Source organism: Pleurodeles waltl, chromosome 12 (genome assembly GCF_031143425.1).
Source record: "Pleurodeles waltl isolate 20211129_DDA chromosome 12, aPleWal1.hap1.20221129, whole genome shotgun sequence".
Lineage (NCBI taxonomy): Eukaryota > Metazoa > Chordata > Amphibia > Caudata > Salamandridae > Pleurodeles > Pleurodeles waltl.
This window is the reverse complement of record NC_090451.1, coordinates 152900216-152928198: the sequence shown is the minus strand read 5'-3', so window position 1 is coordinate 152928198 and position 27983 is coordinate 152900216. Positions and strand designations below refer to the sequence as shown.

Sequence of the window (27983 nt, the reverse complement as noted above, 5' to 3'; positions counted from 1 at the left end):
CCTGGAATGATTCAGTGCCATCTGTATTTCCGTCCGACTCTTGTGCTTGGTGGTCTGGTGTCCCATGTGGTACGTGGAAGGCCTTAAGAATTAGGCCTTGGTCTCTACCGCACTGTGTCACATTGTGTATTTGAAACCAGTGTTGATGTCAGGACCCCAAGAGCGAGGGGGCTGGTAAGTGATCGGGCGAGCTTGGCTGCAAACTGGTAGTGGAATTCCACTCTAGTCCAGGGACTACCAATGCCATTTGGGCGACAAATGGCACTTGCGAAGTCACCTTTCCTCATCATGGAAATGGTGTGGACCTCTTAATCTTTCTATTCACTTGAGCTGCCAGGCTGGTGGTTCCCCGGTGACAAACTGCCTGTGTGCTGCTCTGTGGCCAACTGGCAACAAACATTAGCAAATCCCACGTGTTTGCCCACATGATTTTGCTAGGAAAATATCTGGCACAAATTGTGTGAGTAAACTGCACAATAATTGAGTTTAGACATTTCGGAACACGGCAAAACATCCACATTTAATCCCCTCTCCTGCGTTCCAATGTCAAAAACTCTGAATGGAGGGCAGACTATGAACTCTGTAATTACCATGCCCTGCGGTGTTCATAAATATTGGGTGCACAATTTTTGCCTAGAATTTCCCCCTAGCACGGAAAGAGCTCTTCGCTCTTGTTCAGTGTAGCAATCCTTGTACTCATAAAGACTCCTCATCGCCTGTTAGCAGGACCTCTCCCTGCCTGAGTCTCCCAGGAGTGGCCCCTGGTGGCAGGAAACGAGACACGTGAATGAAGGGCTGAATCTCCTGCTCTCAGTCACATCAAACTCCTTGGACATTATGAAGACCTGAATGTTCTTAATTTCCGAGACTAACATATTTTATAAATGTTCCGAGGCACAAAAAATATTGCTCAATCAAATATCAACACCACCTGGTTAAAATGCTAATAAGTCAGAGCGAAGTGGTGGGTAAGCCTTTGCTGTCCATCTTGCAAGTGAACATAGTAAATCACTCGCTCCCTCGTTATCTAACACCGAATTCTGCATGGTGGATGGACACACAGGTACTTACCTTTCTATAATGGCTAACGTAGGAGCTTCGGCCACCTCCTGTCGTAAAAGGTGTAAGCCACACAGCCACCTCTCGGCATCCTCTGTGGAGTCAGCTGAAAAAGAGACCAGGGGAGACTGTGACAGATGTACACACCCTGTGTACCAGAAACATCTTTGCAATACCGTAAAATAACAATATATATGGTTTGCATATTTTACAGAATCTCAGACCGTATGTATCTATTGCAGGATCACTCCTGGCATGTCCTTTGTAGTCTTATTTCTGGAAACAGAGTGGATTTTGGATTATAATAAATGGGATACTGCAGTCCCTTTATAAAAGCCCATCGTTAGTCTCCTTATTACAATCAAGTTATGTCTTTGGTCACCTCTTAGAAAGAGATGTAGCTTCTCCACAGTAATAAGCTATTACAGTTCAATTGTGACATTATAGATGAGGCTGAAACAAGGTAAAAAACGTGCTTTCAAATAAATACTCAGCTGAAAGGAAATGTTTATGGCAACATGTTTATTTTTTGCAATCTATATATAGGTCATTACATGAATGATCAAATCTCGGCATATTTCTACAGAATCTGGCCCACAGTATTTTTTTTTAACCCTGATTCATTTTAAACGGATATGTGTTTGCACACATTACTAACTGCTGTTCCGTAGGTTTAATTTCATAGCACAGAATCTGCTTTTGCTCTTCTGGTCTGCAAAGAATTTGAAAAAGCAAGACACCAAGGATTTACTCAATTTTTAACACGAGTGACTGTGTGACCTTGTATTAGAAGAAATAAAATACCCTCTACTGCACACTAAAAGGATGTTGTAAGTCACCTCAGAGTTCCATGCCCTTTTACAGGAACTCGGCCTTTGACCTCCTTCTTCAAGTCACAGAACTCTTTGGTGACTAGAACAAGATTGATGATGTATGGCTGGTGCATTTTTCTCTCATTTATGTAAGGAGTCAGGATAGTGCTTTACCTATGGAGGAATAGTCCTGTGTGAAATAAAACATACTGAGTGCTAATGCAGCACAAGTAATTCGGAGTAAGAAAATGTTTTGTCATAAGGTAGGAAGAGGAGAGAGAGCAAACTGAAATAGTTTTCTGGGAGAATATATCACCTGTAGGCCTAGTGGGACAAAAAGGGAAGGAGTATTAGTAAAAGTCGATGCTAATGAAATAAGAAAGCACACATGTCTTGTTGTTTGTCCCACTGCCTGGGAAATTAAAAAGTCCTAGTTGGAGCTTTCAATTGGCCAATCAAGTTGGTCATAAATATGTAAAGATAAACAATTCCTAGAAAGAACGGAAACATCTTACACAATGAAAATTAAAAGGGATTGAGGCCTACACATTACACAAATGAATCTCACAACTGCCGACCTCAAACGGACCACATCTGGGTAAGGGAGCATTCTCTATTTAGCGAGAGTCACCCACAGAGACAAGGCATATCTCTGTGTGGTGGCTCCAATGGGAGGTGGGATCACAAGCACCTCAAACATTAGGACACACACCAGGAAGTGTAATAAAGAACCTAAGTTTGGTGTGGGGAAAGACATCTGCTAAAATGGGAAGAAGGACACAGTCCACTTCAACTATCTTTTCCCTGCTCCACCCTCCCTCCACCCAGCAGATGGACTCGAATAGCCAGCACCCATGTCAAAAGTAGACAATCATGTTGCTTTTCACTACCATTTTGCTTGGGATAAGCTATCCAACCATTGTAAGAGAAGCAGGCCAAGGGCTTTGAAAAGTGGCAGATGAAAAAGGTGCCACTGGCAGCCCCACCCACCATCTGTATAGATACCCTGTACCTATTAACACCACAACACACCCTTTGGTGGATGAGGAGAGTGAGTTTGCAGGAAGGGGTGGCAGAAAGCCTCTTTTCTGGGAAAATTGTTAGGGACCCTTAAGCTATACATGCTAGAATAAGGTGGTACCAGAATATTGTCTGACATAAATGTTATCATAATTGTCATAATAAAAAACCTTGAATTTAATAGAAAATGTACACCAAATAGGATGATAGTTTTGTAAGGAAAATGTTAGTTACCCTGTAAGCATCTGTTCATGCTATGTAGTGCTGTAGAGTCACCTGCTCTGCATACTCCTGTCATCTGGTGTTGGGCCGGGACGTGTACACCTTGTTTTTCTTCAAAGAAATCTTTCGAGTCACAAAGTATAGTTACTGTTACTAAGACTAGTAATGCGCATAAGCATTAACTCCATTGTAAGATTGTTTTCCCTCACAGCAGGTGAGGATTGAGATGGAGCAAGAAAATGCACAAGGATGACCATGCCAGAAAAAGGTAGTAAAGAAAGAAAGTAAACTAAAAAATGTGTCTACAACAACCAAAAGGCTTCAGGGGAGGAGGGTGGGCACATATGAGTTTACAGCAGTACATGGTAGGAACAGATGCTTGCAGGGTAATTAACACTTTCCATTTGTGGTATGTGCAGCTGTAGATATAACTGCTCTGCACAGAAGGTCAAGCAGTTCTCCCCAAAGCAGTGGCTAGCCACAGGATGTTGCAGAAAATTGAAAAAGCATACATAATACAGCCTGCCAACTTGATCTTGTCGTCATGCTAGGACAACCACACAGTAGTGTGTGGTAGACGACAGTGGTGTGGACCAAGTAGCTGCCTTACAGATAACAGCTACTGGTATATTTCCCAGACAGGGCATGAAGGCTGTGTTTTACAGACAGAATGCAGCCTAGAAGGAGCTGGGATCTGCCTTTTGCCTATTTCACCATATTCAACCTAGCCCGGCTGATGAAGGGTGATACCCAGAAACCAGTCCCAGGATGCTTGTTTCTGGTTCAGAGAATACTTGGCCTAGCAGTTCGGGCTGGACTGTTCCCATGGGGAACAGGGTCAAGACTGATTTGCATATGGCTGGGTCCAAACTGGAATGGCATGGCAAGCACACAAAAAACGGATGGATTTAACCCAGATCTGTGCCTGGGGGTGAATGTTTGATTTGCTCTGCATTCTGTCCATCATCTGTTGTTTTTGCTTTTGGCCTTGGCGTAGCAGGCCTGAATGCACGTGACTATCATGCAAACTAGCCCTGCTTTTGAAATGGCACTGTCTCTGTGTGGTTTGCAGTAGGCAACAAATAACTGTTTCATTTTGTGACATCATTTTGTCCTTTCAATTTAGTACACAAGGGACCTCTTTACATCTAGTGTGTGGAGAGCTCTCTCTGCTACAAAGTCTAGGTGTGGAAAAAAACGGAGTTACATTTTCTGGTTAAGGGAGAAAAGAGAGATCAACTTGGGCAGAAACGTTCAATTAGTTCCAAAGACTACCCTGTCAGTGTGAACCTTAAAAAAGGGTTCTTCACACTTGAGAGCTTGAATCTCAGTCACAAGCCTGAGAATATGATCACAACTAGAAACGCTACTTTCAGGACAAAAATTGTAGAGGGCAAGAATGAAGGGGCTCACATAGCCTAGCAAAGCCTAAATTGAGATTTCATAACTGAACTGGAGGTAACCTGGGAGGGATAACTTTCTTAAATCCTTTCATAAAGGCCTTAATATTGGGGACTGAATAATGAAGAGTGTTCCCTGTTCTGTAGGTATGCTGCCACTGCAGCCAGATGTAAACAATCGGATGTGTAAGAGACATCAGAACGTTGCAAGTGATACAGGTAATAGACAATGTCTTGCAGTGTTGGCTCTAGTGGATCAATATGTTTGGGTGGTAGTAGTGGGCAAATCTCCTCCAATTTGCCTCATAGCAGGCTTGGATAGTGGGGCAGCCAGCCTCCTTGAGGATGAACATACGTTCAGGAGGCATACTGAGGTAACCATACTCTAGGACCTAAGGAGCCAGATCATCAAAATGAGCTGCCTGGGATTGGTAAGCCTGACTGTGCCCTGGCGTTGTGTGAGAAGGTCCTCCTTGTAGTGGAGCTTCTCATGAGGACTATTGACAACTCGAGTAGGGTTGTGAGCCACAGCTGCCTAGCCCACATGGGAGCCTCTAGGATGAGGGGGAGGATGTCTCCTGGAGCTTCCGCATCACATATGGAAGAAGTGGGAGAAGCAGAAAAACATAAGCAAGTATCCTTGACCAGTTTATCCATAGTGAATTGCCCATGTACTGGGAATGTAGAAACCTGGAGGCGAGCTTGGGCATCTGGTGTTTTCAGCAGTTGTGAACAGATCTATTTCAGGAAACCCCCAATGTTGAAATTACAGAAGCAAGACTTGGGGGAGGAGTTCTCAATCATGGATTTGTTGCCACATCCTGCTGAGAAGGTCTGCAAAGTTGTTTTTCGCCCCAGAAAAGTACTCTGCTAATAGTTGTACTCTATGGTGGATCACCCAACGACAAATGCCTAGCGCTAACACTGAGAGCTGGGGAGAGCGCTTGCCCCCCTATTTTTACAGATAATACATGGCAGTCATGCTGTTTGGTTTGGGCACCAGGACTGTTTTGTGATGTACATGGCAGAATAAGACCTTGAGAGTCAATGGAATTGTCAATAACTCCAGATAGTTTATGTGGAAGGTCTGTTGAAAGGGTGTCCATAGACCCTGAACAGTCACATCCTGTATATGCACCCCCAGTCTGTGAGAGTGGTGTCATCGGTGATGGTCACATGAGGATTGGGTCTAGGAAAGGCCTGCCTGCAACAGATTGTTGCAGTTCCTCCACTGCAGAAGCGATTGGTGCTGAACCCTAGATCCTTACCCAACACCCTCTGCTTGTGACCATTGAGCTGCCAGACACTATTGTAGCAGGTGCATGTCTAAAGGGGTATGGGGGATGGTGTTAAAGGAGGCCATAATGTCGATGAGGCTCATTACTGTTCTCACTGTTAGCCAATGATTTAGCTGAAAAAGAGGCAGCAGGAGCTGGAAGGCTTGGATCCGTGCGGGGCTGGGATAATCTTTCTCAGTGACTAGGTACAGAATTGTCCCCAGGAATGGCTATATTTGTCAGGGTTGGAGGTGGGACTTGCCTACGTTGAGGGTGAAACCTAGATCATGGAGAAGATTTAAAGTTATATGCATGTGAGGCAAACACTGCTGTTTGCTGGCACTCTTTATCAGCCAGTAGCAAAGTTATGAGAATACATGGATGCCGCTCCTCTGGAGATGAACAGCTATCACTGAAAGGTGCTTGCTAAAGACTCTGGAGGCAGTGGTTACACCAAAGGACAGAACTTTGAATTGAAAGTGCTGTCCACTTACCATAAACCTGAGGTAACGGTGATGTGCAGGGTGAATCCGGATATAAAAATAGTCATCCTTCAAGTCGAGAACAGTCATGATGTCACCTTGCTGCAATAGTGGGATGACAAAGTGTGACCATGTCGATATGCGCCAACAGGATGTGCTTGTTGAGAGGCCTGAGTTCTTTATGGGTCTGAGTGACCAGTCTTACTTCAGGAATTGAAAGTTCAAGGAGTACACTCCGTTGGTGTGTTCTTCAAGCAGCAGAGACTCTATGTCTTCCTTGAGTAAGAGAGCATCTATTTCTTCCTTGAGCGGGCGCTGTTGTTCTGGTGAAAGGGAGTTTGGGGGGGATGTTTTGTGGTGGCCCAGTGAGTTCCAGGCAGTAATCCTGCTCTTCAATGGACAGAAGCCATTGGTCTGAGGTGATGCATTGACACTGCAGAACGAACCCATGCAGACATCCCCTGACAGTTGATGCAAGATTATGGGACAAGGGATTTACTGCTTGGCAGGTGCAGCTCTCCTACCAGCCCTACCTCTACCCCTACCCTTGGAATTGTTTCTCCTATAGGCATAACTGGAGTAACCCTGGGAAAATCGTGTTGTTGCCTATGGCAGGAGGTGGAGGCCTCTGGTGAGGTGGCTTTGGCTCAACCACGGAAGCGACAAAAAGTAGCACCGGGTGATGGAGACTAGAGATCTCCCATTGCTTTGGCTGTGTCCATGTCTTTTTTGTTTTTCTCAAGCATCTGATCAACTTGAGACCCAAAGAGCTGTTCCTCCTCAAGCTGTTCAGATGTTGCTGGACTTCTGGTTTGAAACCAAGGACATGGAGCCAAGTCTGCCTGTGGATCAAAATGTTAATCAAGTTAATGCTTCTGGTGGGGGGGTCAGCTGTGTTGACAGCACACAAAATGTGTATGTAATTGGTTCATTCATGATTGGCATATTTGATTTACTGCTATGTCCCTAGTACAGTGCACTAGAGGTGCCCAGGGCCTGTAAACCAAATGCAACTAGTGGGCCTGCAGCACTGGTTGTGCTACTCACATATGTAGCCCTGTAATCATGTCTCAGACCTGCCACTGCACTGTCTGTGGGTGCAGTTTTAAATTGTTAATTGGACTTGGCAAGTGTACCCACTTGCCAGGCCTAATCCTTCCCTTTTCCTACATTTAAGACACCCCTAAGGTAGGCCCTAGGTAGCCCCATGGGCAGGGTGCAGTGTATGTTTAAGGTAGGACATATACTAATGTGTTTTATATGTCCTAACAGTGAAATACTGTTAAAATTGTTTTTCACTGTTGCAAGGCCTGCCCCTCTCATAAGCTAACATTGGGGCTGTCTGTAAATATGATTAAAGTGCAGATTCCCTTTGGGAGCGGATATACTTGGAGTTTGGGGTCTCTGAGTTCACAATTTAATGATACATATTTTAGTAAAGTTGATTTTAAGATTGTGTGTTTGAAAATCACACTTTTAAAAAGTGAGCATTTTCTTGCTTAAACCATCTGCGACTCTGCCTGTTTGTGGATTCCCTATCTGGGTCAGTTTGCAGTTGGGCTGTTTGCACCTTTCTCTAGACAGTGACGAAACGGAGCTGGGGTGTAGCCTGCATATCCTGATGAGCCATATGTGCTGGGAGGGAGGGGAGGAGTGGTCACTCACACCTGAAAGTGCTGTGCCTGCCCTCACACAATGCAGTTTCCAACCCTCTGGTATGTGTCTGGGGCATGGCCTGGGCAAGGCATGAGTTTCACAAACAAGAGACTTTTCTTTGAAGGAAGCCTACTTCAAAAGGCAAAATGGATATAAGAAGGGCACCCAAAACCACAAACTTTAGTCACTTCTGGAAATCAAGTGGAACCTCTGCCAGGAGAAGAGCTGAGGAAGAAGAGCTGCCCTGCCTGAGACTGTGCTTTGTGGAGCCATCCTACAGTTGCTGCTTCTGCCTGGTGAAAGGGCACAAAGACTGGACGTTGTTGTGCATTCCTGCTTGTGAAGAACTCTTCAAGGGCTTGTCCTGAGCTTGCCTCCTGTTGTTGAAGTCTCAGGTCCATCAAAGACTTCCCCTGCCAGCACCAGGACTCTTTGCTGAGACTCCTGCCCTGCCAAGTGACGCCCTATCCAGTTTCTGGGGCCTTGACAGGTGTAGCTGGCAGACCAATCCTGAAACTCCACGCACAGACCGCTGGGCAGGGAAATTTCCGACGCAACCTTCGAAAGCGGCTGAAGAAACAAGGTGCCGCCCTCTCCATGGCTGGGAGATCGACTCACGAGGCTGGAGAAACAACGTGCCGAATTGCTGACGAAGGCTGGTATCATCGCAACTCACACAGAGCGGTTTTGCTGTCACCGTGCAGCAGGATTTTTGACGCAAACCTTGCTGGCCGTGGAAAAACAATGCAACGACTGCCCGGAACTGAGCGCTGCCCAGTTCGCCGCATTGCTCCCCTGTGGGGAGGAAAAACGACACAAGCTCACTTGTGGGTGAGAAATCGGTGCACTGCTTACCTTTTTTCAGCGCACACTCGCCCGTGCATGTTATTTTAACGTGACCCAGGTACTTTTCAATGTTAACAGTGTTTTATCTGTTTACCAAAGGATTTAAGACTCTTTCTGCTTTTTAATTAATAACTTGATTTGTGTATGGTGGATGTTTGTCCTTTTGGTCTTGTTTTGTTTAGATAAATATTTGCTATTTTTCTAAACCTGTGTTTTGTTATTTTGTAGTGTTTTCATTAAGTTACTGTGTTTGTTGATACAAATACTTTACACCTAGCACTCTGAAGTTAAGCCTGCCTGCTCATGCCAAGCTACCAAGGGGGTAAGCACGGGTTAGCTGAGGGTGATTCTCTTTTGCCCTGACTAGAGGGAGGGTCCTTGCTTGCATAGGGGGTAACCTGACGTCTTTGGTTGGCATATCCTGATGAGCCATATGTGCTGGGAGGGAGGGGAGGAGTGGTCACTCACACCTGAAAGTGCTGTGCCTCCCTCACACAATGCAGTTTCCAACCCTCTGGTATGTGTCTGGGGCCTGGCCTGGGCAAGGCATGATTTTCACAAACAAGAGACTTTTCTTTGAAGGAAGCCTACTTCAAAAGGCAAAATGGATATAAGAAGGGCACCCAAAACCACAAACTTTAGTCACTTCTGGAAATCAAGTGGAACCTCTGCCAGGAGAAGAGCTGAGGAAGAAGAGCTGCCCTGCCTGAGACTGTGCTTTGTGGAGCCATCCTACAGTTGCTGCTTCTGCCTGGTGAAAGGGCACAAAGACTGGACGTTGTTGTGCATTCCTGCTTGTGAAGAACTCTTCTAACAGTCACCTAACAGAAGCGCTAGTGCAAAATAAGACCACAGAAATTCCTGATTTGTTTTGCACTTTCTATGTGACCACTTGGCTCTTACAGTGAGACTCTTGAACTCCACACAAAGGGATTTCACATTTTTCTCATTCCTGCCTTAAATTTTTCCTAATAAGATATAACACAAGTTCTATCACTGCACCTGCCATCAAACCTGTGCATCTGTAAGTCTTGATATTCAAATGGGTAGCAAAGTAACTAAAATGACATTTTTATATGGAGAAAGGTTTAATATGGAGATACTTCAAGGTCAATAAATCATTGAAAAAACAATAAATGAATGCAACCTTATGTAAAGAAAATAGCCTTCCAGAACCACATCCAGTAAGACTGCAGAACATCATGAAGCCTTTCCTAAGCAACACAATCACAGGTATGGCAACAGACTCCAATAGGAAAAGAAAAACACTTTATTGACATTGAAAAATTAATTAAAAGACTCCAGGGGTATTCTGAGAGGGTGATAGCACGACTGCCTTCAACAAACTCAAGCTAAAAAGAAGTACAAATACGCTAATTTCACTAGTAGGGATGCTAAACAATTGGTAGATCTTCAAAAGGCCGGTGCTTTTGTGGGACTAAGAGGAAGTGAAATACTTAGAAATCATTTCAAGGCTAAAATGTCTGACATAAACATAAACACAACCAGGAAATTATCTAAGGGACTATTTTAACAGACAAAAAGGTTATTCTCAAAACAATTTGAAACTTCTTTGAACAACTGTAATCATCAGAACAAACTTGTGACAGTAGGCACATTAATCAACACCTAGCTTGCCTTCACCTCCGTACGCTTTATGAACAACAGAATACATCCTTAAATGAGGGCATCACTGTATATAAAGTATCTTAAGTGATAGAGTTGTTCTTCCCCGAGGTAAAGATCCACGTCTGGTCACTTTCCAAATGCATTTTTTAAGACTGTGAAAAGATTCTTGCCCCTGACTTCATGGGTCTTTTCTCCCCTTTCTCATTCAGCGGAGTGGCTTCAGGCTCATATACTGAGGCAGCTACTGTCTTAGGTACTTTTTAGAGTTTGGCGGAAGGATATTACATCACAAACATGATGGGATATCTGTCACATTTATGACAGGGTAATCCCTCTGCTAAACTCTAAAACAAACTCTTACTTCCTAAAGAAAATAAAGCCGAAGCTGAGTGTAAAAAGTATTTGAAAATTCCTATAGAATACTCTTGTTAGTCCCTCACATCTTTTCTAGAGAACAGATTGAATTCATGAAAGGGATAATGTTGAATGACAACACCAGGCTGGTAGCTCGTGTAACTTGATAGGGCATATGAAAGCAAATTGGCAGCACTTGTCACTTTAGATGCCTAAAGGTATTTTGGTCAGGTAACATGGTCTTTCCTCCAATCCAAGTCACTATACAAAAAGCTAATTTGAGAGATGAGGTTATAAGGGTACTGATCAAAGTCTAAAAGCTACAGAGAGAGTTAATGTTATCTCTTTTAGTTTATTTTAGTGAGAACAGGCCGCAAGGCAGAGTAGACCATTACCCTGGCCCCTTTATTCTCTTTTTAATAGCTAAGCAACCTCTTTTGTAAGCAATAAACAAAAACTATTATTTCAGAGATATTTAAATATAATAAATCATACAAACTAGATGCCAATGTAGATTGTTGTGTTCTATATGTAGAACATGTTAAATCATACAATCTTCTGATAGTAAGTACCACCCAAGAATACCTTTCCAAATCAGGGCATCAACTAATCACAACTAAGTTAGAATCATTACCACTTATCATCCATTTACAAAGGTAATGATGGAAAATACCTGACTAAAATGCCAATCCATGCTGGTGACCTACTAAAGACGCAATTCATTTGTAATTTAGCAGCATTTATTAAGAAAAATGCAACATAATAATAATAATAATAATAATAATAATAATAATAATTAATAATAATAATAATCCCATTAAGTCAAATACACTATTGACACCAGATTAGCTACATTTCTATCCTGGTGAGACAGAATAGAAGTATTCATTATTTGATCATGATATTGCTGGAGCGCTTGCCCTTGTCTCTTATGAGCTAGTGTTGGTCTTCGTAGCTTGTTATTTGGGCTAGAAAGAGGCCCAGGACTGCACTCTTAAAATTAACATGGGACAAGATTAGCTGACTTAAAGACTACCAGCTGTGGATCCTTTGAGCTAACAGTAGATTTACTAAAGAAATACCATCTTCTCTGCACTAGAGGTATTTGATCTGTTTTTACCACAAACTGAAGAAAGAATCTGAAGGGATTATAGCCCACAAACACTTTCACAGAGAATCTATCTTCTGCACTCTCAAGAAAGTGTGAGGCAAAGGCTATCACCCTTTCTTCTCCATCCACACATTTGGCTAATACCGGTCCGATTACATTTTTATGAACATCTGTGTTCAAAGTGGTTTTTCTTGTGACATCAAAAAGCCCCAACGTGGGTGTGTTACCTATATCACCTTTAACTTGGAATAATCAAGCAAATTTTGTATCTAGCCTCAGCAACAACTTAAGGGGTTGTACAACACTGGCAAAATCTTAAACAAATTTTGAATAATGCTCTTAAAAGCCTAAAAAGGACCTAGCTTGAGCCCCATATTCTGGATTTAGAGCTTTAACCACTGACTTTGCCAATAGCCTCACAAGAAACGGTTTGCCCATGATACGACACAGCACATACTCTCAATTTTAATTTCTCTCTTATAAGCAGGCGTCCGTTTTTCTTCAGCCAGATGAACACTTTTCTCAAAGTCTTTCATGACTTTGTTTATCCCCATTACAGACCAGAATATCGCCTTGGAAGAACATCACATCAATTAGGTCAGCTAAAACATTTTTCATAATCCTTTGAAAACATAAACATGAGACTGTGGATGCCAGTCCAAACAGCATTCTAATGAGCCTCTAGGCCCACAAATTTGTAACAAAGAAAGTCAGAGCCTAGAAACCTGGTGGTCGGCAGGCATTAGCTCCACTAAACACTAGTAATGACAATTGTTTCAGATGCTTTCAGGTACTGAAAATCTATACACATTCCTTTTTTGTTTACCTTATCCTTGGCCACCAAAACCACAGGCACCTGCGACTCTGAAGCCTTGATATCCTCAGTAACTCCTAACACCAATAACCTGTCCAGTTCTTCCCTTAAGAATGGCATCATAAAATTAGGTACTCTCCTAACTTTAAGCACCACCAGCTTCGCAATGTTCTTTAAAACTATCTAGTGTTCAAAATCCTTAGGGAGACTTAACTCTTCTTTAAAGACCTCACCAAACTCGAGAACAATATCTGTATTTTCACTCATTCCATTTATCAACAACTCCTGGTTTTGGGTGTTGAGATTCACGGTGATCCCAAGATCTGCTAGATACCTTCATCTAAGAGAGTTGTTAGTACATTTGGCCACATGTACCTTCCCTACTATTTCTCTGCCTGTCCACCAATCTTAGCTTTGCATTCAGGCAATACCACTATTTACTTGTCCACTATCCACTTGTCTCAGTATAATGCCATTCTGGTGCCTAATCTGTGAAATAATTTCTGGTCTCACTTGGATGCTCTTCCACATTTTGTACTGTGCCACTCTTGCAGACCCTTGCAAAATGGTCACATTAGCTACACACCGTTCCCTATTAACAATGTACAATGCAATAATGCTCTCATAAATGTTCTCCCTTCATTTCCAAGATTATGCAGGAGTAGCCTTTGCTTTCAGGCTGGGGAAAATTTCTCACTCTCAGTTGCAATAAGATATGAGTCAAATATTTGTTTCCATTTCAACCCAAGGCAAAAGGGTTTCACCTGCCTTCAAATGAAATGGAGGGGGCTTGATATACTTGCTGCTACTGTTGTCTCTATAGACAACATAATCAGTGAGCTGCAGCCTACCAGCCACGTGTGAGTAATTGGTCCTCAACAAGTGCCTTGTAGGCAATGCATCATCATAGTCTGGAGGAAATCAAACAGTAAAAGTGTAACAAGTGAAGGGAGCAAAAAAAAAAAACTAATGTGACTGAATTTAAAATGTCCATAAATGAGACAAACTGAATAATGGAGCACGGTATATAGAGTGGCAGTGAGGATGCTGAAATGCTAGCCAGGATGAAACTACCTCTGTTCAGTCTGGATACAATGCAGGTTTGGGTTGTGGTATGAAAGTCAGAGGAGCAAAGTAAGGGTTTAATCTTTCTAACTGAAAAATATGGAAATGGAAGGTGGAACATGCCTGCTAACATTAGATATAAAATTCAGTGGTGAGAGTGAAGCACAGAAGAAACCCAACAGAGGAAAAAATATGTTTCTTCATATGTCAAGACAGGACATCCATGGAGCAACACAAGATTAGAGAAGATGGTTAGATGATAATGTATTCTGTTTTGGCCTTATAAAGCTTAAGAAATGTAGAGGACATTCAGTTACTGATGACCGCCAATAAACCCCCTGGGCAGTGGACATCACCTAGTGATGTCACTGAGAAGAAAAAAGAGTGTTGGATGTACTGGCTGGTGATGTCATTCAATGCAACATCTTGCACAGAAGTTCTGTAAAGACACAGCAAACAAGAGTTCTAGGATCAGACCCTGGGGTTTTGGAAAGGACTTTAGGATAACAGAGGACCTGGAAAATCCCATCTTTATAAATATAAGTGGCCAGAGAGTACAGATGAGAACCAGACCAAAACTGAGCCTGCCACGTGCATCTAATAGGCACAATGGACAAGAGAGCCTCATGGGCTCTAATAGCAAACGCACTGCACATTCAAGAGGCAAAAGCAAAAAGATCCCTCCATCATCCAGGTATGCAGCGCAAAATCCCTTTCCTGAATGGTAACAGCCTCTGCGCTGAACAGGGGACAGATGCCAGGTTGAAGAAGTCAAGCAATAGAATGATGGAGCTGAAGTTGGAGTGCTGCACAGTTTTAAAGGAGCTTCCCCTGAAAGAGAAGGGTGGTGATGGACCAGAAGCTGGCCAGATCACTGCAGACCATGTTATATTTTTTTAACAGGGGTAGGAACTGACTAAACGTGAGGGAGTCAGGAAAGGTAGGTGGCTGTATGATGGATTAATGGACAGCAACAGCAGGAAGACTGTGACTCTTTCGTTTCTCATACAATTTTCCTGTTAAGGGACCACTTATGGGTGTATGACATAAATCTTGGAGCCCCAAGACATATCTCTAAAATATGGAGACCAGGCCAGTGAACTGAACATTAATTTCTTTGTAATTCAAGATTTTGCAACGTAATCCTTTCATTGTAAGCAGCACTGTTGTTCTTCTCTGTAATTGGCGACTATCCAGAAGTGCTCTAAAAATCTTGGGTTTTCGGTCCACTACTTATACTCATTTCTGCCTTTGAAGTAGGCAAACTTCAAAGGAAAGCCTCTGTTGTTCACAAGATCCTGCCTTGCCCAGACCTGGCCCCTGACACACTTCAGGAGGTTGGAGACTGCATTGTGTGAGGACAGGCACGGCCCTTTCAGGTGCAGGTGTCAACTCCTACCTCCCCCTCTAGCCCAGAAAGACCCATCAGGATATGCAGGACACACCTCAGCTCCCTTTGTGTCACTGTGTAGGGGGAATTCATAAACAGCCCAACTGTCAGACAGACCCAGACGTGGATTTCACAGGCAGGCAGAGGCGCAGAATGGTTAAGCAAGAAAATGCACACTTTCTAAAAGTGGCATTTTCAAACTAACACCTGAAAAACCAATACTACCGAAAGATGTATTTTTAAATTGTGTGTTCAGAGACCACAAGGTCCATATCTCTATCTGCTCCCAATGGGATACTGCACTTAAAAGGCATTTTAAAGGCAACCCCCATGTTTGCCTATGGGAGAGATAGGCCTTGCCACAGTGAAAACCAAATTTGGCAGTATTTTACTATCAGGACATGTAAAACATACCAGTACATGTCCTACCTTTTAAATACACTGCACCCTGAACCTTGGGCTACCTAGAGCCTTAGGGGTGACTTACATGTAGTAAAAGGGAAGTTTTAAGCCACGCAAGTGGGAACAAGGCCAGGTTAAATTGGCAGTGCAAAACTACACACACAGACAATGCAGTGGCGGGTCTGACACATGTTTTACAGGGCTACTCATGTGGGTGGCACAATCAGTACTGCAGGCCCACTAGCACCATTTGATTTACAGGCACTGGGCACCTCTAGTGCACTTTACTAGGGACTTACTAGAAAATCAAATATGCCAATCAGGGATAACCAATCATCATCACAATTTACACAGGGAGCACTTGCACTTTAGCACTGGTCAGGAGTGCCCAGAGTACCAAAAACCAGCAAAAGCAAAGTCCAGCACACAGTTAAAAATAAAAGCAGAGGCAAAAAGACAGGGGAAACCATGCCAAGGATGCCAGGCCTAACAGTCTCCAATATGATCTTTACAGTCTAGTAATTTGGACTTATTGTTAAAACCACAGATCCAGAAGGCTTGGAGGATACCCAGTTTCAGTGCTCACCCTACTCTCTACAACTGTTTGCTCTTTTGTTAGAAAATTACATAATTTACTTTATTTTCATAAACTCATCATGCCATGTCTCTGCTGCCACTGCTGGTCACACTAATTCCACCAGATGTCAACATCATTTCTTAGAAGATCTAGAAAGCCTTTGGATTATTAGTACACTATTTGAAAGATAATTTAGGCAATATACATCAACATCATTCCTTAGAGGCTCCATAAAGCCTTTGGATTGTTAGTACACTATATTAACGATACCTAAGGTACCATACTGCAGTCCGGAACACAGTAATGAGTATAAGAGAAATTATCAACTGCAAAACTGTACCTTCTAAACTTAAAGTGTTCAGCACAAACTGAGATCCATAGAAGATGGTGAAACAGCATTCCTCTTTCAGTCTTGCTGCTTTCCCACGTTCAAAGTCCTTACAATTTTTTCCCGGACGAACTTCCTTGATTTCCACCATATCCACTGAAAGAGAAGGTGATGCAAAAATCAACATAAAATTTGCTATTATACAAGATAACATTAAAAATTCAAGATGCAAGTTACAAATACACATTTAGGCCCTCATTATGAGTGTGGCGGTCTGAAGACCGGCTTGGTGGCAGCCTTAAGACCGCCAGTGGTATTACAAGTCGGCACACCGCCAGGCTTTTCGGGCGGTCGCACCCCCGCACATCCACACACTTGCAAACACCCCCCCACCCGACTGCACACTTGCTAACACAACCCCCCACCCGACTGCACACTTGCAAACACACACCCCACCCGACCGCACCCTTGCAAACACACCCCCAACCCTACTGCACACTTGCAAACACACCCCCACCCATCCACACACTTGCCACACACTTGCAAACACACACCCCACCCGATCGCACTCATACATACAAACACCCCCACCGATCACATGCATACAAACACCCCCACTCGCTCACACACTGACATAAAAACACCCCCACCGATCCACATATCTTCATACATGCATTCAAAATCATCAACGCACTCCCTGACATACACCCCCACTCACTCGCATGCACCCATGCAAACATGCCTACTCGCATGCCTTCCAATACACACACCTACTCACTCGCACCCTGACACCCCCCCTCTTCCATCCAGGCATATACACCCTCCACGCACACATACATTCACACACGCACAGCCGTCTCGTAATATGACGGGCGGAGTCCTTTTGGCGTGGCGGTGCTGACAGTGGAAATACCTCTCACTGTCAGTCCGAAGGTGTCGGATTTCTGCCCTTAAATGGGCGGAAATCCTTGGGTGACTCCAAATACGGCGGTCTTCAGACCACCAATATTGGTGGTCTTTGGGAGCCCGTGACTTTAGTGGTCTTTCCATTGAATATTCGGGGGTAGTGACATTTTCAATATTGCAATAGAGCATCAACTTATTTTTAAAACAATATGTTACAGAATCATTCAAAGTCATCAGGGCACAACTGTCTACAGAACAGAGCTGACCCTGTTCACGGGACAGCAGGGATTTATAGATGCACAAAGTGTAAGGCCTTTGCACACAGCACTAATCAGAAGACCTTTAGCTTACCTACAGGCAGAGAAGTGAAGATAAAAATGTTTCTCAACTGCAATTCTGATTTTGTTGTTTATGGCATAACTTGCCCATGTGGACTAATGTACATGGGCAGTACTACCTTCCCTGTAAAAAAAGTATATTTTGGAACACTGGCGTGTCATCAGGAACAATGTTGTGAATGATCCTGTGGCACATAATTGTAGACAGGTCCATAATGGAAACATTGATGGTATGTCTTTCTTTGGGACTGACAGGGTGATGCTGACACAGAGAGGAGGAGACAGGGAATCCATTCTTAGGAATATGGAATCCGAATACATTATAAGACTGAACAGTAGACATCCGGCTGGACTTAACCAGGATGAAGAGCTTTTTGTACATGTGGGATGAGAAATAAAGATTAGATGTTTTGGGCTGAAGTTTGAGAAATAAGAGTAAAATTGTCTTATTTACATATATATATTTTTGGTCTTTACTCTCTATTCTTTTGTACTCTTTTTTCCTTTACAAGGATTAGACATAAGGTTGGAAGCTCATTTGATAGTAGGGGCGTTTAACTCTTTTTGCCACTGGACAGTGGCGCACATATATATTACAAAAATGACTTCCATCAAATGTGATTTGAGAACAAATATATTAGTTATTTTGCCGAAATGTATCTATATTTAGTACATAATATTAATTAATGTTAATACTTGTTTATTTACAATTTTGTAAATGTCATGAAGGTTTTGGTGGGTGATTTGATTTGTTTACCAAGTAAACAATATAAATAAAAAATACTATTGACTTTCCTCCATGTTTATGAAACTGCTCAATATATTTTTTAAGGGTGATGTGGCACTTTAATATGAGACTAGCTATGAGGAAGACCATAAGGGTTGAAACGTGTTAGCCAAGTCTAAATAAATGAATGGTGACTACTACATCGCCTGGTTACTGGCTTTTTCTTTCTTGTCAGTAGTAAGAAAGATACACACAAAAAAAAACTCTCTCTCTCTCTCTCTCTCTCTCTCTATATATATATATATATATATATATGTATATATATATATATACACACACACACACACACACACACACATATATGCTTTCAAAACTAAAAACTATTTTAAAAAATGATATTAATAATATTAACAATAATTTAAACAAACATATGTTTGTGTACAGCAAAAACATATTTCAAACATAGCTAAAAAATCAAATTAATAAAAAAGCAACAAAAATGTAATTTAAATTAAAAACAATTGGAAAACAAATAACAATCCAAAATTAACAACACCAGAGTAAGGGCCCTATTACGAGTCTGGCGGTCCAAAGACTGCCAGACTTGTGGTGGCGGTCTGACCGCCACATTACGACCCTGGTGGTTGGACCGCCAAAAGACCTCCATCTCCAACAGGATCTTTGATCCTGATGGGGTGATGGCGGTCATGGTTGTGATCAGCCACGGTGGCACTGAAGTCAGTGCTGCCATGCTGATTATAACCATGTTCACCACCAGTCTTTTACGGTGGTCAAACCACCATGAAAAAGCTGGCAGAGAACAAGTGCTGCGGGCCACAGGGAGGCCCCTGCACTGCCCACAACACTGTTGTGGGCAGTGGAGGAGCCCCCAACCCCAGCACTGTTGAAATGAGAACTGTCTGCTTAGCAGACAGTAAGCATTCTGACGGTGCAAGGGAGGGCCCCCTTTGCGATGGTACTGGACCCGAGTCCAATGGCGCTGCACGTTTTTCACTGGGCTGACTAGTGGAAAACTCCTAATAGGGCTGGTGGGGAGACTGATAACACCATGGCGGTCTCCTCATCAGGAGTTTGGAGGTCGGGTTTTTCCAACTGCCAAACTGGTAATCAGACCCTGAGTGTTGGACTTTGAAGGAGACAGATTTTCTATTGTGAATCCAATATAAGCAAAACTAGGCAAAGTATTGGACTTTGGAGGGTTTACATTTACTATCTTACTTTAATCTAAGCAACTGAAGAAAAAGATTTGGGTTTTTTGGGAGGCGGATTAGATTTACTACTCACACTCCAACATAATACGCTGAACTTCAAGGGTTAACTTTTATCATTTCCAATGCATTATAAGCAACAGTAGTAAAAGTATATTTCCATGCTGGACTTTTGGGGGTGGAGGGGTAGATTTACTATTCACACTCCAACATAGGCAACAGCTTTGGAGGAGTTAGGTTTAATAGTACCACTCAAATTTTAACAAAAGTAGGGGACTACTGGACTTTGGAGGTGTTAGATTCAGTAATTCTCCTCACAAATACACAAAATCAGAGAAAGTGTGGGCCTTCGCAGGGGTGAAATCTAATATTCTTATTCCAATGTAAACATAAACAAGGAAAGTGCTTAGCTTTGGAGGGCTTATATACACCAATCCGGCTCCAATATTGGCAACAGTAGGGAAAGTGTTTTACTTGCAAGCTATTGTAGGCAATGCTGATTGTACATTAAGGTCTCTATAAACAGCTATCTTACAGTGTCATCACAATAAGCCACAAAAGAGCACCATATAGCAACAAGCAGCCTAAAATGTGATCTTACTGAGAAGGATGGAACTACCCAATAACAAACTGTCCTTTTGCCTGGGCACTTATCTTTGTGATGGTGCTCAAGTGTCTTTAAAATATGTAAGACACCTTCTCCGAGCCAAACGCTGTGTTTAGAACCACCCAGTTATGCAAGGGGAGTCATGGCTGTGGGGCACGTGCCCTCTGATTTATTGGGCAGGGGCATTAATGCACGCTATTGAATGTCACATCTCTGCACTTCAAAACTGTGCTAATTGCTCTAGGTAACTAGGCTGAAGATATATTAGCAGCTCCTAGCTTTGTCTTGCTGATCAGCCCATTTAAATCTCTATAATAGCACACAACAAAATCATTTTCTCGCTTCTACTCAAACTAATACCTTTCTGTACCATGGTGCCTTTGACTGTTCCCAGCAATCTACTGGCATTAATACTTCTGACAATCTACCAGAATTAAAAATCAACAACAATTTGCTATTTGGTTTACACATTAGAGGCCATTTGTTGCAATCCGTCATCCTCTGACGGGCATTGTGGAGGCAGCAGACAGCTGCTGCCCACAAAGGTTTTAGCAGAACACTGGGCACAAATGAGTCCACACAGGTTTCACATCTGTACGCCACACCTGCACAAGATGGTAAGGTGCAATTCAGTGACCCACAAGGAATTATGTTGGCAGCTGTTTATTTGAGTGGCTTAAAAAGAAAGAAGCAACAGCAGATGTGCTTTGCCTTATGACCCAACCCAGTTTACATTTTTGCATGTTCAGGTTTTTGTTCAAAAGCAAGTTTATGTTTTAAGAGTTTATATGTCGGATTTCACAGTTCTCAATATACTAAAATATAAACTAGACTAACAAGCATTGTCAAAGCCAAGAGGCTGTGCACATGCAGGACCTATAGGTACCATGGAATTATTAACTGAATGCATGAGACAAAACATCCCGAGATGGTAACTGTGCATGCATGTACATGTAGAGCAGCCATCTTAGAATGTTTTTTATAAAGATTTCAGAAAACTAATTCTATAATTGTTGGTATGCGCGTAAATAGATCTGCCGTGGTCATCTTGGAAGGCTGTGCATCAGGCGCTGCTCCTCCGCTGGGTAGAGGAGCGTTGCCCTTCCCCCACCAGCAGCTGCAAACGTTTTTCTACACAACCTATGTTTATTATTGTTTTGTAGCAAAAGGGGTGGGGCCACAGGCTGTGACGAGCACTGAGGCATTGCACATGTATGTTTGGCTGGCCATCTCGGCACTGTGTTGCCGGTCTGGAGAGAGCAGGCACAGGCTCCCAGTCTGCCTGGCAGCACCCTGGCTGGGTGCTCCCAGCCAATCCTAACGCTGCTCTGAGCAGCATCAGGATAGGCCGCAGGTGGTGGTGGCAGCAGCGGCGACAATGCAGGTATGTGTGTTTTAAAAAAAAAAAGAATCCCCCTGCACAACGCTCCACCCCTACATAGCATCGTGAGCCGCTCCTGCTGTGCATATGTATGCATGCACATGCAAACTGACGAATTAGTGGCGTTTTCAGATTATGCTTTGTTCACTTTAAATTAGCTTTTCAGTTGGCCAATGGCCTTTTTACAACACAAAAAACGCACAATGCAATTTAGCAAGTGTTCTCGTAGCAGGCTGCAGCTGCCAGGACACCATAAAAAAATGGTACACAGAAATAACAATGAAGAACGAGGCAGAAAGAGGTGTTGCAAGAGGTGTTGCAAAATGTAAACTGCACTGTAGCAGTGTGCAACTACTGTGCCCTAGTAAAAAGTTAAACAAAATACAAATAACAGGTGTAATGTGAAAGCCTACAAAATGAGAGTGGCTTGTTTGCAGTGTTCTGCTTCCGGGCCCTCGAAAAAATATATATATATATATTTTTTTTTTTCTTTTAATTGCTGAAATAATACAGGGAGTAAGAAATTTGGGTTGCAAAATGTGTGGGTCTCAAAAGCACTGTGCAGCTGCCAGGCCATGTAATATAGTCTGTTTTAAAAAACATAAATAAATAAAGCTGAATACAAACCAACCAATTGGAAGCAATCATACAAATGGAAAAGCAGCTATGAACCAGTGTTGGGGCTAACTAAGACAGACAAGAATGCCACCCAGTGATCACTCTATGTATACTGATAATAGGTTTTTCCCAACAACCAGCTAAAGCTGTCTGCAGTTAACAGGCAGCTGAGGTTGTGAGGAGACCGAGTCCTAAAAAAAAACATTCTTGAAAACATGAAACAAAGAACTTCCCTGGGGATGGATGGTAACGGTGTTTACGAAATGCAAGCAGTTCGGCAGGAGTGCACTGCTGGTTGGTCTTCATAAAAAGTTTTTAAAAAAATATTATTAAAAATGACATAACATGGGAGGAGGTTGCAATATGCGAGTAGCCTAGTAGCGGTGTGTAGCCTCTGGGGTCTCGCATAAATACAGAAAATTGGGGAGAGAGGAGAAACTGTGGAAAGTAATTGCACTCCCAGGGGGTGCTAAAGGACAAATAAAAAATTGTACTCTCATGTTAGCAGTGGAAAATACAAGTCAACCAATCAGATAAACTGTAAAGCAGCTATGCTTCTAGAGCGAGAAAAACACATCATAAGGAGGAACGTAACTGAATAAGGGCCACTGTACTGTGATAGACACTCTATTGGTCCCGTTCCATATTACACATCTAGTACAATTAGTGCAAATGGATCAAGCATCTGAATTTGGGTGAAATTACAGTTTTGTTGGGACATGTGGAACGATGTATCGCTGGGTAAACAGAACTGCTTTCTTCCCTTCAGTGGATGGTCCCTTTAATTCAATGAAAAACAAAACACCTAACTGTAAAGTACCTCAGCTCAAAGATAGTACTTTGAAAGATAAACATTTGCAAGGCATCTGCACTCACTTGACAATCCTCTGGGACATCGCGATGCACTGATGGAGGTATTTCTATGGTAGGAAAATGAAGGCATGTGGAACACCATTTGCTGCTGCGAAACTTGCATCTTATACTATGTACTAGGTATGGATGGAGTTCGCTGAGTTATTTATGCGGAACTCTGCGAAATGCAGAAAAAACTGCCGTACTACGCGGAGTTCCGCGAGTGGCAGAGTTTTGGGTACGTGGTGATGTTCGCACTGATTTTCAGTGCCAGGAGTTTCTCCCACGCTGTAAAATCAGAGTGAACGGCATCACATGGGGGACCAAGAAGGCGCTAACTTCTTTCTGGCGCTCGAGTAGGTTTTCTACTCGAGCAGCAACTTCCTCAATGTGAGCGCCAGCTTTCTCAATGCAGGGTGGTGTTCCTGCCGCAACTCCCCACATTCAGAAATCTTGCTCGCCAGCATAGTGATTTCTCTTGTTCAGCAACTTTATGCTGGTGAGCAGCGAAATAGAAAAAACTCTGCTTCACGTGGAGTTTTTCAGAGTGGGCAAACCTCTGCAAACTCCACCGGTGGAACGAAATTCTTCACCCACCCACCTCTGTACATTTATTGAGCACAATATTCACCGCAATAGTGGATCTTAGTAGGGAGGCAAGAAACACAAACAATAATGAAAAAATCATCACTGACACTCATTTTTAGGTCTTACATGCAAACATCTTTAACTGTCTTTTATCGAAGGCCTATTGTCTCTGATACATTAACTTATATACTTAAAATGATTTTTGGGTCAGCCCCTTGCTCTTCATTGGATAGTTTTATTGTCTAACTTCCTTCTCTGTTACTGGTTTGCAGGCTCACCTCCACATTCTTTGTCACTTCTTTACTGTTTTCTGATTGGATGAATTGTGTCCTTCCCCTGCGCGCATTCAAGCAACTATTTTTTTCTTTTGCTTCTAGCAGTACATAGCAATGCATTTGTTTCTTGTTTTCTGCTCCACCCTCGAGTTTCATAGCCACTCTCCGTATTGCTCCTCATTCCCCCCACAGATATTCCATTGCTTAGCTAATGTTTCTTATTGTTAACTTCCCAGTCCTGTTCCCCCCACCCTCGCACTACTCCAGCCACAGTGTTGGCTTCTCTCCCCACAAATTCCTGTTGCTCCTGATCACTTTCATTTCTGTATTTTATTTACTTTTTTGGAGGGCCCAGTAGTTGCAATTTGTTGCCTGGTCTCTCCTGTCATAACAAGCACTTTCCAGGCACATTGTATTTTTATTTACCGTTTCAAGGGAGGCATTTCCCATCTTGAAATTGTAAATACAAAAAAAAATTGGAACTGTCTCATGCTGTATCTGGATGCATGTATGGTATTGCATGGTCAGTATATGTCATCATGCTGAGGCGCTGTAGCATCATGAAGCATACACATGCACACAAAATAGTGCATGCAAGCAAAAACATTACCACACTTTTTCTTTTTGTTTGCTGATGTTGTACAGCATCAGCATATAAACGCTTTTCTTTTTACTGATGCGGAACATGATTAGCAAAACGTAATAGCAGCACCAATTGGTTTGCATTACTTTTAAAACTGTGCGACCAATTGTATTTGCCAATGCTTGCTCTGTTAGTATGTTAATATTAGACTAGCTCCCATTCAGTCACCAAAAGCCAAAGTGTTCAGATAAAGAAGAAACAAGCATTGACAAAGCAAATGGGTTTTTATTTGATTAGGTGATAAACTGCTTATTTAAGCGGAAGGAGTGATTGAATGCATGGATGAACTTTGAAGTGAATGAAGGAATAGCTGAGTGATTCCACAGGTGAATGAATGATATAGTATGTTTATGCATGGATGAACGAATGAGGGAGTATATTTATGCATGGATGCTAGAAGAGACCACACGAGAGCAAATATATGATTAATGCATGATATAGAAAACAAGAACGCTCTGAACGAAGAGTTGTTTGTTTGCCCTTTCAATAAACAAAGGCAAGCCAGAGAATGGATGGAGATGCAAGGAGGGCTAGGGCGCAAACTCCGGAGGCGCCCGCCGTAAGAATTGTTTTATAAAGTCAAGTCAAGAAGTTTGTGCACACCCTCCTGTACCCTTCTGATGTCATGAAGATGTCACCACACTGACCTCACAGGATTGTACGACGAAACAACGACTTCAAAAACAACTACTGCCTTAACAACGAGGTTGGAACACCGACCTCGTTGCTACTACTAATGATTTTACCACGAATGCCTTAACAACGATATTTCGTTGTAAAGGCATTCCTGATAAAAGCATTAGTAATAGGCACCATTCACCCTACATCCCTCACCCCATCCCCGCAACTCCACCCCAAAACCTAAAACCCCCTGACCCCCCACCCCCTCTCCAAAACCAAAAACGCCCCACCCCCCAACCCCACCCCAAAACCTAAAACCCCCTGACCCCCCACCTCCTCCCCTCCCCAAAACCAAAAACGCCCCACCCGCCAACCCCACCCCAAAACCTAAAACCCCCTGACCCCCCCCCCCACTCCCCAAAACCAAAAACGCCCCACCCCCCCAACCCCACCCCAAAACCTAAAACCCCTAAACCCCCACCCCCCCAACCACACCCCAAAACCCCCTAACCCCCACCCCCTCCCCAAAACCAAAAACACCTCACCCCCCCACCCCACCCCAAAACCTAAAACCCCCTTACCCCCTACCCCTCCCCAAAACCAAAAACGCCCCACCCCCCCACCCCACCCCAAAACCTAAAACCCCCTGACCCCCACCCCCTCCCCAAAACCAAAAACGCCCCACCCCCCCAACCCCACCCCAAAACCTAAAACCCCCTAACCCCCCACCCACTCCCCAAAACCAAAAACGCCCCACCGCCCCAACCCCACCACAAAACCTAAAACCTCCCACCCCCCACCCCCTCCCCAAAACCTAAACCCACCACTTACCTTCGCCAACTCCCTTCTTTGTACCTTAACTACGCATGTTCGTTGTTCAGAACAAACGTAGTTAAGGCACAAAAAACGGAGTCGTGGTTAAAAAAAGCATTGTTGCGCTTTCGTTAACCACGACTTTCGGAAAAAAAAAGTCGTAAAAAAAGGATGTTTCCCACCTCACAGTACTCTGCTGGTGCACAAGAAATCGCCGGCTGGAGCTTCGCCCAGTGCTCACACACAAGGGCTGGCCATGCGTTTTGGTGAGACCTGCAAGGTTATACAAAGAGAGGGGCAATATATCAGCCCCCCCAGGCAGCGGCTGTTGTCAGTACTCTGTGTATGCTGAGCAGCCCTCATTAGAGCCATTGCTTGGTGTAAGTGTCACTCATGACGTGTGAAGTGCCCTTTCAACACCATACAGCCAATACATTGGTATGCTAGGTGTAAGAGTCCCCAAAGGGAGAGGTACGCTCTTTCTTTCCTCGCGATAAAAAATATGCATCCATGAAGAAAAAGAAACAGAACTGTCACCATCGCTCTGTAGGCGTACTCAGATACTCTCATGACAAAGGCCATGTCAAGATATCTGCCACTGATCTCGTGCATTGTATCCAGGTGGACGGTCTTACTCTTTGGCCCAGGTTATCTCAGAAGAAACCATGGCTCCTTAAGCCTGACACAGGCAGCGCATCTTCCTGGGATGTGCAATCGGACAGTAGCTCTACGCAAGTTGAGAGGTATTCACCATGCACCCTATTCCCACAGTACTCGCGAGTCAGTGTCAGACACAACCCAAACACATGAGCAGAAATTAAGTCCTTTAGTCCAGACCTAAAAAAAGTGAGGTGCCTTACACCTTTGGCAGAGAAGCAATAAGTAGGAGGAGAAGTGTACAGGTAGTAAAGCAAATGCAAGACAAATCCAAAAGAAGTGCCCGAGCCAAATGTACTTTGAAACCTACGCACATCCCAAAATAGGAGTCTGGCCCTGTTGTCTTTAATTATTATCCAGTGCACTTCTCCTGCTCTTGCTCCTCGTAGGAAGACATTGCCGCACAGTATCACAGCTGTCTTCACCACGTTTCATCACTTTCCACCATTTTCTTAACTGGGTTTTTTCTTTAGGCTGGAAATGTTTTACTTTTATTTTGATGTGCTGTTTTTTTTTTTTTTTTAATAATAATGCATAGTTCTGCCACAACTGGAGTCCAGCAATATTGCATTAAATATTGATGTATATGCACAACGAGGCTCTTAGAATAGTCTGTCTATCTGTCTATTGGTGGTCTGAATAGTCCTAATCTCTCCCCTAAAAAGCAGCTAGTTCATTTCTGCCCTGAGGGCTTCTTGGAGAGCGTTGCAGTGCTTTGGGACCTGAAGTCCAATGGATATGTTTTAGTCTTGTTTTAGTTTTGTAAACGGTTTTTGGAAGATGGTTGAGCCTTTGCTGACCGTAATGTCAGGCCAATCGAGGTATGTTTACTGTGAATGTTATCCTTGCTTTCATCAGGAATCAGTGGAGTAGTTTTACACCCAATTTAATGTGTTTGCACCTCTTCCAGTTGAGGGCCGTTCTGAAATGCCTAGGTTTGCTTAGTGTGGATGGACAATGTGTTTCTAGGGTTTCTCTCTATGGAGCAAAGACCTGTGTAAAGGTTGTAAATTGGGACCTTTTGCAACTACATTCATTTGAGGGGTAAATGTACCTTTCATTACTCTAAATCCTGGTTAGTAACATGGAGTGGCTTGTTTTCCTGCACGTGCTATTGCAAATTGACTGGTGAATCCCTTTTCCAAGATGTTGCTGAGATAAGGGAGTTCAAAGATGGGTCTTTAGTTGGCTAGAAATTCATCCACTAGCTTTTTCAGGATTGTAGAACCCATAGATACGATGAACCAAGATATTTACATAGTTCCAGAGGTACATTAAAAATAA

At 43.2% G+C, this 27983-nt stretch overlaps 1 protein-coding gene across 1 annotated transcript in view; it reads right to left on the bottom strand.

The window, feature by feature from the left end:
- PLCG2 (phospholipase C gamma 2) overlaps positions 1-27983 on the bottom strand; it is a 414427-nt gene that overhangs the window by 264974 nt on the left and 121470 nt on the right. Inside the window, exons 3-4 of the mRNA XM_069216644.1 lie at positions 16457-16600; positions 1072-1165 (exon numbers count right to left, since the gene is read on the bottom strand). Coding sequence (XP_069072745.1) covers positions 1072-1165; positions 16457-16600 — 238 coding nt within the window. The remainder of the gene's footprint in view (positions 1-1071; positions 1166-16456; positions 16601-27983) is intronic.